Raw genomic sequence first — 14,189 nt, forward strand, 5'->3', positions numbered from 1 at the left:
TTATAGCTGGGGAAACTGAGGCACAGTGGGGGCTGTGACATGCCTGAGGTCACACACCAGGCTGGACTAGAAGCTCAGTTTCCAGTGGTTATGGGGCTGTCTACACGAGTAGTGAAGATGTGACCGCAGCACAGCCTGGCATAACCCGGCTCGCTGCAATCTGACTAATGTGGGGAACAACCGCAGGGTGGGCGGGGGCTTCAGCAATCACACCCTGGCTAGCTTGTGCTGCAATCAAGCCCCCTTCCCCCCCCCCCCGTTCAAAGGAGACAGTCCTGGGAGCTGCCCGCTGGCCCAAAGTGCAGCTCAACTAATGACAGTGAGGGGCAGAGACTGATACCTGGCAGCCATCCCTTGCCCCTGATTCTCCATCTGCTCAGCCCCGCCCCCCCAGGCTTGCTGAGCCCTGTGGGGAAAATGTTTCTGACCTAGCCAATTCACACCCCTCGCACTGTGACCCTGGAACCCCACCATGTGGGACTGAACAGGGCTTGATCTGACCCCCAGTTCAAGGGATCCACTTGAGGGAGGGGCCTGGTGCCAAAATCCCACTGTGCACAAGAAGCTACAGGCCTCTCTAGGGGGCGCTGGCTCCAGTTCAGTCCCAGGGTAGGAGGCACAGGCACAGGCACAAGTCTGGATGGGCTCTGGGGACCTGTCCTTTCTAGGGGGCACCAGCTCCTATCTAACCCCATTCAGGCCGTACAGAATCACAGAACACTAGAGCTGGAAGGGGCCTTGAGAAGTTATAGAGTCCAGTCCCCTGCCTTAATGGCAGGACCAAGCATCCAGGGCTACTTAACACATGGCCTGTTGGCCGCATGCTGCCCATGGTTGGTTTGCTTGCAGCCCGTGGTATGGGTTGGGTTTATGTGGGGATCAACACGCAGCTGGGAGACAAAACAAAAAAGTAGTCAATGTAATGGTCGTCTGTTGAGATGCATAGTTTTAATTCTTGGACTATCATTGCTCGTGAAAAGTGCTGTCATATGGTGCATGTTGGGAAATCGGGTAAATGTTGCATTTTATTAATATCAGCAGAACTGACTTAAATGTGACCTGCATGTTGTGTAGTCTTGCCTTAATCATGGTATTCATTCCTGTCAGTGTGAAAGAAGGTATTTGCATATATATTTGCTTGTATATGCAACCACACTTAAGTTGAGGCCCTCAGCATGTTCTGTGCGTATCAGTGAGGCTCCCAGGGCTTCCAAAGTTGAGTTGCCCTAGCTCAGTGGTCACCACTGCTAGATCTTGGAGCCTCTGACAGGTGATCCTGACTGGTTTGGCCAAGAGGCTATCAAGTGCCAGCACTTCAGCTGCCTCTCCCGCCCTCTGCCTTGGAGCTGTTCCCTCAGGAGCCTCCTGCTTGCTGGGCAGGGGAGGGACAGGAGGGTGCCAATGTCAGGGTGCTCCCCCTCCACACTCTGTATCCCATCTCCACAAAGCAGAGAGGGAACACAACAGGACTTGGAATGGAGTTTGCTGGCTGCTTTTGGGAGTGGTACAGGGCTGGGGTGAGCCTGCCTTAGCCTCACTGCACTACCACCCAGGAGCCACCTGAGGTCAGTAGGGCCCGGACGGAGCCCACATCCTGAAACACTACCCCAGTCATGAACCCCCTCCTGTACCCCAAGCCTCTGCCCCAGCCCCAAGCACCTCTGCATCCAAACACCCTCCCAGAACCTGCTCCTAGAACCCCCTCCAGCATCCCAACTGCCTGTCCCAAGCTCAGCTCTGAGCCTCTCTCATACTCCAGATCCCTTAATCCAAGACCAAAGTCTGCACTCTAACCCTCAGCCCCAGCCTGGTGAAAGTGAGGGAAGAAGGGGGAGGGAGGATGGAGTGCACAGGTATAGGGGACCTCAGAGAAGGGGCACAAAGAAGGAAGGGCAAGGATATTTGCGTGAGACGTAGATTTCCGATTGCACTTAAATTGAAAAAGTGATCTTGTGCTTAAAAAGGTTGGAGACCACTGCCCTAGCTCATCCGTGACAGGTGTCTGCCTAACCTGCTCTTAAATATCTCATGATGGAGATTCCGCAACCTCCCTAGGCAATTTACTCCAGCGTTTACCCACCCTTACAGGTAGGAAGTTTTTCCTAATGTCCAACCTAAACCTCCCTTGCTGAAATTTAAGCCCATTGCTTCTTGTCCCAACCTCAGGGGCCAAGGAGAACCATTTTTCTTACTCTTCCTTATGACACTCTTTTAGATACTTGAAAGCTGCTCTCGTCCCTTTTCAGTCTTCTCTTTTCCAAGCTAAACAAGGCCAATTCATTCAGCCTTGCCTCACAGGTCATGGTCTCTAGACCTTTCATCATTTGTGTTATTCTTCTCTGGACTTTCTCCAGTTTCTCCACATCTTTCCTGATATGGCACCTAAAACTGGACGAGATACTCCAGCTGGGGGCCGGGGCCTAATGTGGATGGCCCATTCCCTGCCTAGGGGAAGTGAGACTGGGTGGATTAATTTCCAATCCTCCTGTTTATTCTTTTCCTAGCCAGGTGGGCACAGAGGTTCTGATGAGGGCTCTGCAGGAAGGCAGCCCATGCTGCCCCCTGCCTGAAACCCCTTGTGAAGGTGTTAAACAGCTGTCCAGCCCCCCCGAGGTGACTGCATTTCAGCATTCCTGAAGCAACACAGCACCAGCAATGGACAGGAGAATGACTCCCAGGCATGGCTTACTCATGACTGCTTCAGTCCCGGTGAATGGACTTCAGCCCCTTTCCCTCCCCTCCCCCTCTTTGCAATGGGGCTGTAGACTCTGGGGAGAGGCGTGGAGGCAGGCAGAGGTATCTATCTGCAGCAGACGTAGACATGTTTCTGTATTAATCATTCTCTCACTGAAGTTTTTAGCTTTGTATTGAGTCCTTTTACATGGAAACTTTGTATTACATCTTGGTAGAATAGTCCCTAAAACAAGTGAGGTAGAGACTGTCCCTGTGGGGTGAATGAGGTGGAAATGGATAAGCTGGAAGGCGAGCACCTCTGGGCAGTTACAAGGGTTGGAGAGGGGATGGAAGCCAGATCCAAGACCAATGAGCCCTGGGAAGTGGGCCCAGTGAAAGGAGACTGAACCTATGGATGCCTTGTGGGTTAGCAGCAAGGGCCTACTTTGGAGAGCCCCCTCTTCGGAGGTGAATGTGGCAGCATTGAGGCACCCCCCAGAAGCAGGCCCCACAAACACTAACTGCAGATGCATGGGATGGCTCTCTCAGATCTTGCACATGCATAAGATGATAGATCTGCAGTAGGGGGAAGCAGTGGTGTAGCATGGGGGCTGGAGGGGTCAGTTGACCCTGGGCACCATGCTAGGGAGGCGCCAATTTAATCCCATTCTGCTCCCCCTGTCATCCCTCGGCTCGCCTGCTCCTATTCCACCTGCTGGAGTCTCCTCCCTGCCTCTCTGCTCCTAGCCCGACCCTCCTCCATCTCTGCCGGTGGGTTAGTGCTTGTGGGACCCTGGCCTCAAAGGCTGTGTCCAGACTCAGGGGTTTTTTTCGAAAAAAGTAGCCTTTTTTCAAAAAAACTTCACCTGCGCCTAGACTGCAGCCGTGTTCTTTCGAAATTAAATCGAAAGATTGCGGCTTTTCTTTCGACGGCGGTAAACCTCATTCCACGAGGAAGAATGCCTTTTTTCGAAAGTGCTCTTTCGAAAAAAGGCGTTCTTGAAAGCAAACAGGGCTTTTTAGAAAAGAGAGCATCCAGACTCACTCGCTGCTTTCTTTCGAAAAAGCGGCTTGCCTTTTCGAAAGTTCCGCGTGCAGTCTAGACGCTCTCTTTCGAAAGAGGCTTTTTCGAAAGTATCTTTTGAAAAAGCCTCTTTCGAAAGAGGCTTGCAGTCTAGACATAGCCAAACTGGAGAGAGCGGGGGAAGAAGCGGTACAAGTTCCATCCCCCCACTCCTCCCAAGGTCAGGCTCAGCTGTGCACCAGGTTCGGGGCCCTACTACATGGCAGTGGGTGGGTGTGTGTGTGTGTGGCGCAATTTTTTCCTTTGCCCCCGGACACATAATACCCTCGCTACACCTCTGTCACAGACCACATTTTCTAGACCTTTTATTTGTTGCTCTTCTCTGCACCCTCTCCAAATTCTCTGTATCTTTTTTGAAATGTGGTGCCCAGAACTGGACACACTACTCCAACTGAGGCCTAATCAGTGCAGCGTAGAGCATAAGAATTACCTCACATGTTTTGCTCACAACACTCCTGTTAACGCAAAAATGCCCTGAGTTTCCTGAAGACAGCACATATTAGAAAAAAATATTTGCCATTCTTACAAATTCAGTATGTACATTTATCCTTGATCTAAGAGGTAACATTTATTGTGGAGAGAGGTTATGTAAAAGTCACAGCATACAAATATTCAAAGAAATGCACATTGAAAATTCATCCAGGCATGCAGGCAGCCCAGCTCCTACTACATTTACAAAGAAAACTCAACCACCAGGTGGTAAAAAAAAAAAGCTTATGGATCTACACAGGTTATTAAATCCAGTCTTGACCACTGTTATCCAACTTCTTTCAGAAATATTTGGGGTTAATATTATTTAAATATATTGGGTCTTCAGATAATATTCTGAAAAGAAATGGTATGTTTAACTTTTGTTAAACTATAATTCTATTTTTCTACCTCTGTATACTTGCTATACATACTGTTCATCTCTGATTGTCTGTCTCCACTGAAGTCTGCAGTCTTATTTTGCTTAATCTCTGACGTAAAGCTTTTCCCATCCCATTTGTGTAGATGAGCAGAAACAGGGACAACTGGAATTGGTGATAACTTGTCTCTCCAATTTGCACCATCTTGATCTATTAAAGTTCTTGTTATTCTGAAGACAAAAACACACATGATTTTTCATATATATATATTTTTATATATAACTTCAATTTTAAAAATATCACTGCCCTTCAGTTCTTTTACTACAATATTTAAGCAATTATCAGTAAAGGGACAATTTGAAAAAAAAATCCGATAAATGGTAGTGTAGACGTTGCCTATTTTAGTTGTCAGAGATGTGAATAAGCCATCTGACTGACATAAGTTACATTGACATAAGTGCCACTGCAGACAGCACTATGTTGGCAGGACAGCTTCTCCCACCACCACAGGAACTGCCTCTGGTGGAGGCGGATTTATTATGCCAATGGGAAGCTCTCTCCTGTTGGCATAGAGCATCTTGATCAGATGCACTATAATGGAGAAGCTGCACTGGTGCAATTGCATCCATGTAGTGCTTCTAGTGTAGACTAGTCCATAGTACCCAGTTTAAGTAGTAGTGTCCTCAATTTTTTTTAAATCCTTAGTTTTTCCCCTTAGAGTTTTATGCTCTTCGTTGGTATTTTTAGGGGTCTTTTCAGTAAAGGAGAAACTCATTTAGGCCTGATACAGTAAAGCATTTAAGTGCATAATTAAGTATTTCTCTGAGGCTCAATACCCAGCCAGCAGGTATTGAAAATTCTGTTTCTTGCAGGACTTGAAAAGAACAGAGAATAGAAAAAGATAACGACTCAAGGATTCCAAATCAACTATAGCCAGTCATTGCAACTAATAGCCAGATGACCAAGATCTTAGACGTTTGGGTCACATAATCAAAAGCCAGTATGATTCAGAGACACACAATAGAGTTATACATATTAAACTTCAAAGATAGTGTGATAGTGTAAATATTGTATGTGGAAGGAATATATAGGTTAAAGGTGGGAAATATAATACAACACTTGTTCAGCCACTATGTGGCACTATGTGTGACATACCTTATTTAAACAAACTTTCATCCATATCTGAGATATCTTTAAAGGCTCTTATGATGAAGGCATCTCGTGTATATGCAAGCTTTATTCACTGGACAGGATGAATTAGACATTGTTGTAATAAGACATAAATCCAATCTGTAATGTACTACACCAGTGGTCTCCAACCTTTTTACACCCAAGATCACTTTTTAAATGACAGAACAAGCCAAGATCTACTGCTCCGTCCCTTCCTTGAAGCCCCGCCCTCTCTCTTCTCCTCCCCTCCATCACTTGCTATCCCCAACCCTTATACTGCTGCTTTTTTTTTTTTCAATTCTTCTGTAGGAAGAGGTTTTTCCAATATTTGGCCTGTCTAGACTGAACCAAATGTCAGAAAAACCCCTTCTTTTGGAAGCCCCCTTATTCCTCATGGAACGAGGAATACAGGGGTTACCAAAAGAGCATGTTTGCTCTTCCACTAAAAAAAGCTGAAGAACAAACGCATCCCTGGATGCGGAAGAGTTTTTCTTGGATATCTCTGGAATCCTGAAAAACTCCTAGGGTGCATCTAGACTGGAAAGTGCTTTTGTGCAAAAACTTGCCAACTGTCTACACTGGCCGCTTAAATTTGCGCAAGAGCACTGACGTGCTAATGTAAGAATTCAGTGCTTCTTGCGCAAATACTTTGATGCTCCTGCTCAGGGATAAGCCCTCTTGTGCAAGAACACTTGCGCAAGAGGGCCAGTGTAGACAGGCTCCTTAATTTTTTGTGCAATAAAGCCCAATGGCTAAAATGGCCATCGGAGCTTTCTTGCGCAAAAGCGCGTCTATACTGGGCACAGATGCTTTTGCACAAAAGCACTTTTTGCGCAAAAGCATCCGTGCCAATCTAGACGCTCTTTTGTGGAAATACTTTTAAGAAAAAACTTTTCTGTTAAAAGTATTTCCACAAAATCATGCCAGTCTAGACGCAGCCCTGCAGTCTAGCCGTACCCTCGCTGGGTTGAGACAGGATGTGTAGGCTCTGGGGTGGGAATGAGGGATTTGGGTGTGGGAAGGGGTGAGAGGTTCAAGCTCTGGGAGGAAATCTAGATGCAGGAGGAGGTGGAGAAGGGGATGCTGGCTTGGGGAGGGGACTCTAGGCCGAGCAGTGTTGGGGTCAGATGTAGGGCTGGGGTACTAAGCAAGCCACAGGCTTGTGGATATGAGGGTTCAGGAATTTGGGTTGGGGTATGTGAGGGGCTCAGGGCAGGGGGTTCTAGTGTATGATAGGCTCAGATGTAGGGTCTGAGGGAAAGGGGAATGCAGAAGTGTTCTGATGCTGTGGCCAGATGTGGGCTTGGCCCCAATTGGGGGTTTGTCGGCCAGGCTTCATTTTTAAATAAAATACTATGTCAAACATAAAAAGTTTCTGCATTATCTTTATTTATGAGAAGGGCAGGGAACCTGTTTTGAGTCAGGGGTTACTGACCCACAGAAAAGTCAGTTGGGCCACACAAATGAGATGCAAAAAAAAACCAAAAACCAAAAAACAAAAACATGGTACTGGGGAAGGGTGCTAGTAGGTAGTGAGGCAGGGGACAGGGCTCTGCAGCTGGGGGCAGGGGAGAGCGAACAGAGTGCCAGGAAAGCAGGGGACAGGTTTCTGCAGCAGGGGACAGGGTGCCAGTGGGGACAGGTTTCTGCAGCAGGGGACAGGGTGCCAGTGGGAGCAGGGTTCTGTGTCTGGGGGCAGGGGAGAGAGAACAGGGTGCAGGGGGGGCAGGGGACAGGGTTCTGTGGCAGGGGACCAGTGAGGGCAGAGAGTCCCCTGCACCAGCCTCCTCCCAGGATTTCCCCTCCCCCCCAGAGAAGGGAAGCCCTGTCGCACGCCTCCTCCCGGCCCGACTCCCCTCTCCCGTGGAGCAGGGAAGCCCATGCATGCGCCCACTTGGGGCCAACCCCCTCCCCATGGAGGAAGGAAGCCCTGTCATGCGCTTCCCCCCGGGATTCCCCACCGCCCCAGAGAAGGGAAGTCCCAGCGCAGCAACTCCTACCTCCTCCCCCTGCGCAGCAAGTCCCCGGCACGCCACAGACCTGGAGGAGGAGAGCAGGCAGCGCGCTTCCAGAAACCCTGGAAGTGGCGTGCAGCTGCTGGACTTCCATCCACCCCGCGGGAAGCTGGCACTACCTCTATTGTTGCTGGAGGTAGGTAGTGGGGCTTCTTGGAGGTGGGGGGAATTGGCGGGGCCCCGAACACCTTGTGATCAACTGGTCGAGCCCTCCCGATCGACGGTTTGGTGACCACAGCACTACACACTACCCCTTGATTCAACAAATGACTGGAGGGGTGTTAACAGACGACTTCACCTTGAATGGTCCCTTGAAATAGTTTACTACTATGTTAAACAATCTGTTACACCTTCTATTTAGCTGGGACACTCTGAGTATATTTCCCAGACCTGAAGTGCCGCTCCCACTAACAGAAGTTGGTCCAGTAAAATATATTTCCTCATCTACCTTGCTTCCTATGTAAGTATACTTCCACAATATATTTTGTGTAAAGCAAGTTATAAAATAACTGAATTATTTGACCGATATGCTGATTTGTGTGAGGTACTGTTTTATGTACTATATGTAGGTGCTACGTTGATTTATGCAGCTTTTCCAAATATTTTAAAAAATGCTACAGATTGAATCTCCCTAAGCTAGAATCCTTGGGACCTGATGGGTGCCAAACCATGAGAGATCATATTGTCTAGCAGCATTACCAACACTTCCACTGCTTACTGGCTCTTAGAAGATATTTAGGACAGTGGTTTTCAAACTGTGGTCTGCGGACCATTCCTTTAAAGGTGGGCCCATGGCTCAAGCTCAGCCCTCTTCCCTCCCCCTGCAGCAGGGAGCCCTTGCTGGCACTCTAGCCTCATGCAAGATTGGAGCATTAGCACCAGCTTCCTGCAGGGAGGGGGAGAGAGAGAAAGCCCTAAGCCTCGCTGCATGATCCAGCTCACGGGGAAGAAGAGGATACAAGAGGCTCTGTGCACTGCCATTCCCCCTCCCCCGACTGGCGGAACAGCAGTGCACAGATGCGCTTCCTGAAGGCTTTCTTTGGTACTTCCATTGGCTAGAATCTTGGCCTTGCCCCCCACTCCCCCTCATGCCCAGACCCTGCACCCGCACCCCCCCCACACACACACCTTCCTGCCAAGACTCCGTTTCTCCAGCCCACTCCTGCAACCTCCCTTGTTCTTGCACTCTCCCTCCTGGCCACACACTGCACCTTCCCTTGCTTTTGCCCCCACCCATTGGTCAGATACCTTGCTCCCAGCCTGTTCCTGCATCCCACCTCCCACCCAGACCTTGCACCCTCACCTCCTCCTGCATCCCCCCCTCGCCCAGATCCTGCACCCTCATCCTTTATCCCACTCATTGGCAGCCCTGTCCCACACACTGAACCCCTCATTGTGTCCCCACCACAGAGCCTAGGGGATCCATAAAATCCACTAACCCTGGAACCCCAGAAGAGTAAATTTGACCTGAACCTCAGTTCTCCCTGTTCATCCCCCTCCCGCCATGGGGCTGGAGCTCCAGGGGACTGAGGTGTCTCAGCTGGGGGCCACATCAGTGAGGATTGGGGTTTTTTGGAGGGGATCTTTGCTTCTGATTTGTGTGGTACCTAAATGCTTTTACTGTGTCTTAGTGGGCCCCAACCTAAAAAGGTTCCCCACCCCTGCTATAAAGAAAACATGGAAATCTTTTGCATTGGACATAAAGTAAAATATTAATTTATTTAAAATAAAATTTGATAAACTAACTAAGGATGTTAAGAAGCAGGTAACTGTATACTCGATAACATTTATATTGAGTACACGATTAGTCAATAAGGGGCCCTACTGCAGCTCTGCAGTTTAAATGTAGTAGGAGTCGGCCATGCGGGCAGCCCAGCTCCTACTACATTTAAACTGCAGAGTTGCAGTGGGAGTAGGTCCGGACCTGGCAGTCCCAACTCGCACAGGGTCCTGGATCGCTGCACCTCTGCCTTTTAAATGTAATAAAAGTGTCATGACTCTTACTACATTTAAAAGTCAGAGCCACAGACAGAGGCAGCAGCTGGGCCAAGGGGCAGGCAGCACTGCAGAGAAGGCTCCCCGCATCACCGGCTCCTGTTTCTCCCCCCCCCCCCCCCCCCGCCCTTGCTGCCTCTGAGAATGAGGCAGTAAAAGGGGAAGAAGCAAGTAGTCGAGTACTCAATTTGACTACCTGATAAGCTTAGGCTTATCGGGTAGTCAAGTACTCAACTACTCGCGTACATTTCTAAAACTAACACGAGAAAGTTAAGGTTCTCAATCTGTTTAATAATTTTAATTAATATTTCCTTTCTTACTAGCTATTAAATTGTTCTCCGTAGCTGCAGCACTAGCAAAATGGCTCAGGTGTAATTATGTAATTAATGGCCACTTTCCATTAGCAACTGTTGGTTCACAGAAAGGTTTGCATTGAGCCAGGTGGGCCATAGTCCAAAAAGTTTGAGAACCGCTGATTTAGGGATAAATTAGAACTAAATAACATCAAAGAATATTGAGAGGCTGTGGCTGTTAAACTTTATGGGACCATGGGAAACTTGGCCACACCCATAAGTGGACATCCAGCTAACTAGAATCATGCCAGCCCATGGATGTTGCCAGATTAGAGAGATTCAAACCTGTATTTGCATCATGCACAAAATACAGGCGACACTCACTAATTCCACATTGTTACCTAACTGATTAATTTATTTTCAAATTAGAGAAAAATATTTTTGTTCTTTAAACTAACAATAGGGTGTCTTTCAGTAAGGGATGTAAAGAATACATGATGGTGTTAGATCACTGAGCTGTAATTTTATTGTAATCTAGGCACAATATTTTCCTCACTAATACTTGAATGAACTAGCTCATATAAAATTAGGGGTACTATGCAAGTTGATCAGCCCTGGCCTTTTGTTTGGTTATTTCACTGTAAAATAAGCTGTGTTACACAGAAGGCAAATCACCATACTTCGTTATTGTTCTAAATAGAGAGTAACTTCACATTGAACCCTGCTTCCTTCCTGTCTAGCCCCTCCATTTGTGGCACTGTGTCCCCCCAATCATGCACAGAAAGTCAAAGAAAAGACTCCTGGTGACTTCTGTGGATACTGAATCAGGCTCAAGAAGATCAAAGACTATATTTTGTTCCTGGTACTTATAAAGGATGAATGTGCTGGGGAGCTAGTTCCTTGTAACATGATCCCTACCCAGTCATTCAACTATGCTAGGAACAGTCTTGCACCAAAAATGGTGTTTAACAAGAAAACATTCTGGCATTCATATTGCAAAGTTGGAGTTTACTAGTATTTATCACTAAGTTCTAAATTGCATGTAGAGCCCTACCAAATTCATAGCCATGAAAACTGTGTGTCAGACTGTGAAATCTGATCTCCCCCATGAAATCTGGTATTTTGGGTAGTTTTAAACTATGCTACAGGAAGTGTTTCTGAAAATGTGGTTCCTGACTCAAAAGGGAGAGAGAGAGGGAGAGGGTGAGGGAGAGAGATATTCTGCCAACCTTCCCTCTGTGCTACTGCGGGTAACAGCACTCTTTTCAGAGCTGTGTGCCCAGCTAGCAGCCACCACTTTTCAGCCACCCAGCTCTGAAGATAGCACAGAAGGATGGCTATAAAATGTCACCTCTACAATAGCTTTCCAACCTACTTTTGGGTCAGAACCCCCAGTTTGAGAAATGCTCACTTAAAGACTTCAGAGCTTGATATTTTGCCGTTTTGGAAGTGCATATACACATGTAGGCTTATATGAGTTCAGAAGTCAAGAAAAACCCCACAATCACTGCATCAGAAGTAACCCTGGCATAGGGACTCTTCACAATAATTAAAAAGGAATGGTACAAATATGAGTCAATCCAACAGAAAATTGAAAAAGAAACTCGCCACAGAAACTGGATGGTATGCAGTCAGTGGTAAAATCCCACTGATTAAAGCCTTGCTGAAAAGAAGCTTGCCAAATCTTAGTACTTCTGGAACACCATTAAAGGGAACAGTTTCCATGAGCAAGGTCCCTCAAATAAGAGTGCTTGGTACCATTCCTGCAGGATAGCATATCAGGACATCACAAAAGATCCAACATATTCTAATAAACATGAATAACCCTCTTATTAGTGGTGGACTGCAAAGCAAAAATAAATAAATTGTTCACACTCAAATTCTTTCTTTATGATGTATACAGATGTTTTTTTAATTGTTTGTCTTTTTTTTACATGACTAATAATCAGAACCTCGGGACCTGAACTCCATTTTAACTTGTAAGATTTTGGAGAATACTGTTATTTAGGTCAACCTCTAGAACGGGGGTGAGGAACCTTTTTTGGGTTGGGGGCCACTGACCCACAGAAAAATCAGTTAGGGGCTGCACACAAGTGAGAAGCAAACAACACAAAAAACAAACAAACAAACAAACAAACAAAAAAAACCCTCACTGACATGACCCCCTACTGAGAAGGAGAAAGACACTCCCACATTCCCAACCCATGCACGTTAGCCTAAGAGAGCCCAGCCTAGTCGATTGTGTGTGCTCCAGCTGCACAATGGTGCAGGGGGGGTAGGGAAGGGCTGGAGTGCCAGCATCGGCTCCCCAATGCTGGTTGAGGTCCTGATCCTCCAGGGCCAGATCCAGACAAACCAGGGGCCACATCTGGCCCCCAGGCCAAAGGTTCCCCACCCCTGCTCTAGAACATAACCTGAATAGGATTCTATTAATCCTGTCTTTCACCTAAGGTTAAAAGACCAGCAGCTCAGATAGCTTCCTATAATGTCACCATCCAGATCCCCTGACCATCTTATAAAGTCCTTATAAAGTCCTCCAGTAAAAACAGGAAGCCAGGACCTTATACACCCAATATAAAAGTCAAGTAGAAGATACATTTAATAACATTTTAAAAATTATCTACAAAGGTAGAAATGCCACTTTTTTCTGTTTGTGTTTCACTTAAACAATTTTTAAAGAAAATTTTTCTTCACTGAAACTGAGTGTTTTTTTTATCTGGTCAGCTATTTAAACTGAATTTAGAAATTATAAAAAATTCAAAATAAATATATTGTATTTAAAGCCCAAGAGGACTATGTTTTAAAAACAAAGAATCTGAAAGCCAAAAATGAATTACCAGAAAAGGAGGAGAAGGAAGAAGCAGCTGAAATTAGATGATAGGTTGTCAAGGAGGAAAGAGTAATGAGTAGTGAAGCTAAAAGCATAAGGAAGGCCTAGAGAGAAAAAAAGGAAAAATATTAAAGAAGAAAAATGAGAAGCTTAAATACTAAGCAAGTTACAAGAATGTCAATCGGGAAATTTCTACAATGCCCGTTTATAAATAAAAGATAAAGAGATCCAGAGATAAAACCAAGCACACAAATAGTACGACATCCATGATTTCACCACACCAAGAGCTCATCTTGTAGCAGATGTAGACATGGATGTACTATCAAGTTTACTCTGCAGTTAAATATAACATTCTTTACAGAAAATGTTACACTTAGGATACGTCTAGACTACATGCTTCTTTCGAAAGAGATCATCTAGACAGCCACAACTTTTTCGAAAAAGCGATCCGCTTTTTTGAAAGAGAGCACCCAGGCAATCCGGATGCTCTCTTTTGAAAAAGCCCTGTTTGCAGTCAAGAATGCCTTTTTTCGAAAGAGCTTTCAAAAAAAGATGTTCTTCCTCGTAAAATGAGGTTTACCGCTGTCGAAATAACCACTGCATTCTTTCAATTTAATTTCAAAAGAACATGGTGGCAGTCTAGACGCAGGTGAAGTTTTTTCGAAAAAAGGTTACTTTTTTCAAAAAAGCCTTGTAGTCTAGACACAGCCTAAGATCCCTTCTGAGGCACATACACTAACAGGTAGAAGTTAAAGCCATCATGAACTTTGCAAAAAGCATAGGGAATAACGTCAATGACTGTCCCTCCCTTATAAAATACATTCTATATTGAAAGTTGAATGTATGGTGGCCTCTGCTCAATGCATAATGGCTTCTCTGCAGTCATACGCAATATTTGAAGTAGAAAAAAAGCAAATACTGTTCTGTGATTCATACCATTACTTACTATAAAGTAAAAGGAAATGTAAGTATGACAATATTTGAAGTATCAAGCCCAATCCTATACACTTTTGTCATAAATATAATCACAGAAATTAATAACCTGCAGTTGACAGCAAGAAAGATGGGATTTTGAAACTAAGAAAAAGGTTAGAAAAATTATATTTCTAAGGGTACGTCTAGACTACATGCCTCTGGTGACAGATGCATGTAGATTAGGCTACCCGACATAGTAAAATGAAGCGGCGATTTAAATAATCGCCGCTTCATTTAAATTTACATGGCTGCCACGCTGAGCCGACAAACAGCTCATCAGCTGTTTGTCGGCTCAGCTCGATAGTC

General features: G+C 46.0%; 1 protein-coding gene across 18 annotated transcripts in view; it reads right to left on the reverse strand.

Moving 5' to 3' along the window:
* SPAG1 (sperm associated antigen 1) overlaps window positions 1–14,189 on the reverse strand; it is a 96,558-nt gene that overhangs the window by 36,744 nt on the left and 45,625 nt on the right. For all 18 annotated transcript variants that reach the window (XR_016348697.1, XM_075920292.2, XM_075920291.2 and 15 more), the window contains one exon: window positions 4,660–4,835. Coding sequence is in view for 17 of the 18 variants with exons in the window: in XM_075920292.2 (XP_075776407.2) it covers window positions 4,660–4,835 (176 nt within the window). In the remaining variant the exon portion in view is untranslated. The remainder of the gene's footprint in view (window positions 1–4,659; window positions 4,836–14,189) is intronic.

This window comes from Pelodiscus sinensis, chromosome 2 (assembly GCF_052426305.1).
Source record: "Pelodiscus sinensis isolate ZL-2025 chromosome 2, ASM5242630v1, whole genome shotgun sequence".
Taxonomy (NCBI): Eukaryota; Metazoa; Chordata; order Testudines; family Trionychidae; genus Pelodiscus; species Pelodiscus sinensis.